General features: G+C 49.9%; 1 protein-coding gene across 2 annotated transcripts in view; it reads right to left on the minus strand.

The window, feature by feature from the left end:
- The window catches only part of LOC121438936 (rho-associated protein kinase 2), a 103080-nt gene extending 100404 nt beyond the window's left edge, over positions 1-2676 (minus strand). For both annotated transcript variants that reach the window (XM_041639447.1, XM_041639446.1), the window contains exon 1: positions 2146-2676. In XM_041639447.1, the coding sequence (XP_041495381.1) occupies positions 2146-2286 (141 nt within the window). In that variant the 5' untranslated portion in view covers positions 2287-2676. The remainder of the gene's footprint in view (positions 1-2145) is intronic.
- Positions 2677-6600: the final 3924 nt, after the last annotated feature.

Below are 6600 nucleotides of genomic sequence, written 5' to 3' on the forward strand. Positions count from 1 at the left end.
ACTCAAACAGGACAGAAATCTGGAGGCTTGAGTTGATGCAGAGGCCATGGAGGGGAACTGCTTACTGGCTGGCACCCCGTGGTTTGCTGAGCCTGCTTTCTTATAGAACCCAGGGATGGCCCTACCCACAGTTGTCTGTGCCCTCCCCCATCAATCACTAGTTAAGAAAATGCTCTACAACTGGATCCCATGGAGGCATTTTCTCAATTGAGGGTCCCTCCTTTCAGATGACTCTAGCTTGGGCCAAGCTGACACAAAACTAGGCAGCACATAATTCATTCTAGTATTTCATAGTAAAATATTCATAACAGATATGATATTATCACTTTAATGATGTTTCAGCTTCTTTCTGTGTATAACAGAGGCACCAGGCACCTCACTCCAAAGGTATAAAGAGCACATTTTGACTTGGTAACACTTGGCACTCCAGAATCACACCTATATTGGTTCTCAATGGCATGTCATCAAGGAAGAACAGCAGTAAGCTTGCTGTCAAATGAGCATCTAGTTTCAACCTAACAGCAATATGTCACCTTAACAAACATGGGTCTTGACTGTACTAGGTACTCAAGGAAGGAACTAAACTGTTCCTGACCACATGAAACAATTTAGGAAATATTTCAATTTAATTAATTTATTTAATTAAAACAAAATGGCCATGTCAGCAGGTATAAACCTTAGTTCCAAGCTCAAAATAACCCTAATAATGATGAGCAACATCACTAACAAGAGATGAATATGAAATGGAAACCACTTCTATCTGGGATTGAGGATGAACCCGGTGAAAACTTGAGGTTTACAGATACTATTTTTAACTGAACTTTCTGGCCTAGGATCAAAGTTTTGCTAGCAAAATGCCAAAGTGAAAATGCTGGCAGTGACGCCTGAGAAGCTTTGTTTTATCTACAGAAAGGCTATGACCTCCATGCAACTAATCCTACTCTGAACCAAAGAATTCCAAAAAACTGTCCCGCGAGAACACACGAACCCTCTACCAAGCAAATAAATAAATAAATAAAACTCTTCCCCCACTCCCCGGCCCCGCCCCCCATGCAAAAATCTCTACATTCTACACATGCAACAGAAAGATACCCACTCTCTAGTCAGTTCCTGCACTGCGGCCAAACATGACTGAGTCACTACAAATGATTCCAGAAACCTCAAAGGACAACCAACGGCCTCAGAAGAAAAGTTAGTCAGTGGAAAGGGAGGAGACAGTTTTTCATCAGTCACCAGGCTTCTCCTAGCTGGGCCCAGAACTGACATGCTTTCTGGCACACGCTGCCTATCACCCACCCTTCAGCTCGTCCTCCAAAGCTAATAACCTGAGTATCTTTTTCGACTCCTCCTCCTAGGGATACATGTTCACACCATTTTCCCCCCAGAAATGCATCTCTAGCTGCACACGAACCAAATTTGTTTGCCAAACATAATTGCTTCCCCCAAGACCAGAAGTATGCCAGCATTCTACGCGGCGTTTATTGGAAAACGTGTTGTTTTCTTAATCCAGTTCCAGCCTTCATCTATCTAGCAGCCTTCCCAAGGTTCTTAATTTGGATTTTGAGGGCTATGGGAAAGACAAGATGAACGGAGAAGATTTATTCCGTCCTACAACTCAGACTCGTTTCTTGGCTTCGGAGCAACAATCTCCGGAAATTTAATTTACATAAATTCAAATGCACTAAATAGCTACTATGGCATGTCCAAGAGCAACTCAAAACGGCGAACTTGAGCTGTGCGTTCCCAGATTCCTGACCAAGAAGACGGAGTGAGGGCAGCTCTTTGTCATTTACCCCAGGTGGCACTCCCAACACGGAGCATCGGGTTTCCTTCTCCCTCGATTTCACCCTAGCTCCCACGCTGCGTGACACTTTCAAACTGGCTCGTCTGGGGTAGGAAGCACAACCAATCCTCCACCTTTCCGCCCCAAACCGACTGGGTAGGCGGGAAGAAGCCCAGGGGTGTTTCCTCCCAGCGCGCTCCAAGAAAGGGGGCGGCCGAGGTGACACCCGCTCCAGTGGGAGGTGGACCGGAGGAATCCCAGGTGAGGTCTCCAGCCCCCCGGGTAGCGGGAAGCTGGGGCGGGTGAGCCAAGGAGGGGGGGACCAGGCAAGTCGGGGAGCTCCCTCCCAAGCCGGCACCTACCAGCAAGCTCTCCACGTTGATGGGCGAGCGAGGGTCTCGGATCAGCGCCTCCAGCTTCCTCTGGCGGCTCGCGCCCGCCCCGTCCCCCGGCGCGGCTTCAGGGGCGCCGGGCATTTTCCCCGTCGGCGGGGGCCGGCTCATGCCGCTTCGCCGGGCCTAGCGCCGCCCGCGGAACCTCCGCCCGGGCCCGCCGCGCGCCGCTGTCTGAGGAGCCGCCCGGCCCGGCCGGGAGCAGCGAGGCACACGGCGTCCCCGCCCCTCAGCCGCACGCGCGCCGCCCGGCCCGTAGCGAGCTCGCCAGGACCCGGCGGGCGGGAGCGGGAAGGGGCGCCCGCGCCGCGCCGCCCCGCCCTCGGGGCTCGGGCCGCTAGGGCCGCTAGGGCCGCCGCCCGGCCGTCCGCATGTCGCCGCCGGCCGCCTCGCGCGCACACAAGCCCGCTCCCCTCACACACACACACACACACACAGACACACAGTCCACACCGCGGCCCTCCTCGGCCGCGCGCCGCCGCTACCCACAAGCCCCTCCGCCCGCGGCCGGCCGCGCGCGCCCGCGTCCCCGCCCCGCCCACCCGGGCGCGTCCCCGCAGCGCGCCCCGCCCCCTGGCCTCCGGCCCTGCCCCTCCGCTGAGCTGCGCTCTGCGCTGCCGAGCTTCTTTTCCGCTCTTCCCACCCTCGCCCCCCCAGCCCCGGCCGGTCTCGCTTCCTCGTCTGGCCCGTTCCCGGGGCAGTGAGACGGGACTCGTGGCAGCGCCGTCCCCCGTAGTCCCCGCCGCGTGTCCCGCGTCGCCGGCCGGACCCTGCGGCCTAGCTGACGTCCTTGCCCCCCTCCCGCCTGGTCCATCTGACTCAGCGCGTAACTATGCAAGCCGCGCCGAACTCCAGCGCCCTGGGTCAGCGCCCTTTCCCGGGCCTGCTCGCCTCGGGCCGTGGCCTGGGGCTTCAGGGGGCGGTGAAGCCGCGCCCCTAGCCTGCGCTTAAAGTCGGGGACTTGCTCGATTTCTGAGTCCCCGGGCAGGGAGGCCTGAAGGAGTTGCTCCCGCCTCCGAGGCACTGATCTTGGGCTTTCCCTTTGTGCCCTTCCCTGAGCACGGTGTCCGCCTGGCTCTAGACCTTAGACCCTGGCCAGGCTAAGGGAACGGGAGGGCAATGGGGAAGCGCTTCTGCATTCACAGGGGCCTTGCTTTGGGGCTGAAAGAGGGGCTGCTTCTCAGCATTCCTGCCCTCTCGTTGCCCTGGAGCCATTGGTCAGATCTTCTCCGGGCGCAATCTGAAAACTATGTGCCAAGAGCTATAAAACTGTTCACAGAGCCCCTTTGACCCAGTAAGCCCATTTAAGGAAGTCCAAGTGTAAGGAAATGATCCAAAGAGGGGAGGACTTTGCGTGGAGATGTTTACAGCTGGGCTATTCAGAATGTTCCTAATGACCAAAGCCCTGGGAGTGGACTGAATCGGCCTGCAACTAACTGAATAATCCAAATAAACTCTGTCACATCAGGGAAGAATCCTGAAGGTATTTCAGGCCAGTTAAAATTGAAGGAAGAAAATGTACCGGAAGTTAAAAATACAAAGGGGGATCGTGAACACTCTGAAATGAGTAAACAAATGAAAACACACTTGTTCCTAAGTGGATGGGATTTTCCCCCCTTCTAAAGCTAAGGAGAGCGGCGGTGGCACAGGCCTTTAATCCCAGCACTGAGAGACAGAGACAGGCAGATCTCTGAGTTCAAGGCCCGCGGTCTACAGAGCGAGTTCCAGGTCAGCCAAGGCTACACAGAGAAACCCTGTCTGGAAAACAGCAGCAAAAAGATGTTAAGAATTGTACTGAATTTCAAAACTTGAAAAACTATACTTATTGAATGGGTCACTCTAAGAGAAGCTACAAGTGTAATACCCCTAAATCCTGAGACTGTAAGGCTCGCGTAGGTGTCAAAGCTATACCTGCAGATAGTCTCCAGCCCTGGCTTTGTGAAAACCGGGCTTTACCATAGCATCATTCCAGGAATGTCTCTTCTTTCTGTGTGAAGTCACTCTGACTTGGACTCAGGCAGGAAGAGGCCCTGGATGACTCAAGAGAGAGCCCTTTCTGTTGCAGATAATAGAACTGCCTCTGGTCAAAAAAAAAAAAAGTAGAACTTCAAGCCAGTAGGTGAATTTACTCTCTCAAGCCTCCACAGACCCAAGGCAGGAGGGTAGAGCCAGCTAACTGCTCCTCCCAGTAGTGCACTGGAGCAAAATAATTAGGTATTCATGATTAAGAGGTCCTTTTCCTGGTGATAGTATAATAGGTTTTCAATAGGAACACTGTGATCTTTAGGGTTACAAATTAAATTTTGAAATGACCAGCTATATGTTTGTATGGACTTTGGTGGAGTAGCATGGTCTCCAGCCTTGGGAACCTTGTTTTAAAAGAATAGTAGTAGCTAGGTGTGGTGGTGCGCGTCGGTAATCCCAGCACTCAGGAGGTGGAGGCGAAGATCAGGAGTTCAAGGCCATCTTTAGTTACTTAGCAAGTTCGAGGCCAGACAGGACTACTACCAGAGAGCCTATCTTAAAAAAAGAAAGAAAGAAAGAAAGAAAGGAAAGAAAAGAAAAGAAAAAATAGGAAGCTGTGACAATGGCTGGGTCAGTAAGTGCTTATCTTGCAAACATAAGGACCAGAGTTCACTCCCCAACACCCATGTAAAAAGTCTCCCACGTACCTAAGTCTGGGTTCTGAAGAGGAAGACACAGCAAGATCCCTGAGGCTTGCTGGCCAGCCAGCCTAGCCAGATTGAGCTCCAGGTTCAGTGAGAGACCCTATCTCAAACAAATGAATACGGTGTGGAACAATGAAGAGAGACACTCGGTGTCAATCTCTGACCTCCACGTATGCCAGCACACACATGTATATGTGTACATGACTATATGCATACACACAAAACACAAAAAAGTAAATAAATAAAAGGAACAACAAGATGTGCATACTTTTATGGAGAGCCATTAGGTAAGGAAGACCAGAGGGGGCTGTTGTGATGAGTCAGAGGGTAAAGATGCTCACCAGCAAGCCTAGTGATCTGAGTTCCATCTCAGGAACCATTCCACAGAGTTGTGCTCTGACCTCCACACAGGCACCCACACACAGATGTCATGCATAGACACACACAATGATAAGTAATTTGTTTAAAGATATTTACACACAACCCACACCATTGCCTGCCTGGAAGACAAGATTTGTTTCTTGATAAGTAGTAAACCATCCTCAGTTCGTCTCTCTTCTAATTAATTTTTGGTCAGCATGATCATTCTTATTTACAAAAGGAACACACATATGAAATCTAGCTAAAAGTTCAAACAAACCAGAAATACATAGACTATAACCTGAAATTTTGTCTTCTAGTGTTTACTCGCACACTATTCTAAGTTTTTATTTTATTTTATTAGACAAAATGTCACCTAGGAACCCAGACATCAATGAACTTACTATGTAGCCCAGGATAGCCTCTAGATCACGGTCATTCTATTCCTAACATCTACTGCCCAGGAGTCCCTTCTAGACCTTCTGACACTTTGTGGTGTTAATTAAAGGTACAGGGATCTCCCTTTTTATCTATCAGAAAACCACATCCTCATTTCTAGTCGTTTTGTTTTTAATTTTAAAAATTGATTGTGTTTTCCTTTCCACTAATTTCTAGTCTTTAACTTCAAGGATCTATTTCTTCACAGGAGTAAATCCTCCTGCCTCAACCTCCCAAGTGCTGGAATTGCAAATGCGAACCATCATGTCTGGTGCTGACTCTTCTTTCACATGCCTGATGTTGTCACTCAAAGTTTTTACATATTCTCATAGATAATTATTTATATATATTAATTATTTGCATACACACACACACATATATATATATCCTTCATGTACATAGAATGGCACCATATCATAGTATTTTGCAACTTTATAATCCATCCCCCATTATTGTGTCCTGGTACATGCCCACATGTGTAGACGGAAAAATCCTCATTTTCTCACTGCTGTACTCTGTCCCACAATATGAGAATGCCATCCTATATTTGCTGTATTCATTAGTATAACAGCTGAGGACAGTCTGTGGAGAACAACTGCCTGAGCTACCTGCCACTTCTAATGTCACCTGTGTGATCCCAAGTAAATTGCCTAACTTCTCTGTGTCTCAGGGTCCTGAGTGCTAGCCTTAAATAAATGTCTTCAAGTCACCGCTTGACACTGTTGTACTTTTGCCTTTGTGTGGAGATAGATGTGATAAGATTAGTTCCTGAAAGCAGAAGACTTAACAAAGTGTCCTCCAAAGTCACAGCTACTGCAGAAAGGCTGTGGACTAGCAGCCAGCCAGTGGTGGCACACACCTTTAATCCCAGCACTCCAGAGGCAGAGGCGGACAGATCTCTGAGTTTGAGGCCAGCCTGGTCTATAGATACAGAGCTAGTTCCAGGACAGCCAAGGAT

This window comes from Microtus oregoni, unplaced genomic scaffold (assembly GCF_018167655.1).
Source record: "Microtus oregoni isolate MIOR12 unplaced genomic scaffold, Mior012 000058F_ref0000040, whole genome shotgun sequence".
In the NCBI taxonomy this organism is placed as follows: Eukaryota; Metazoa; Chordata; class Mammalia; order Rodentia; family Cricetidae; genus Microtus; species Microtus oregoni.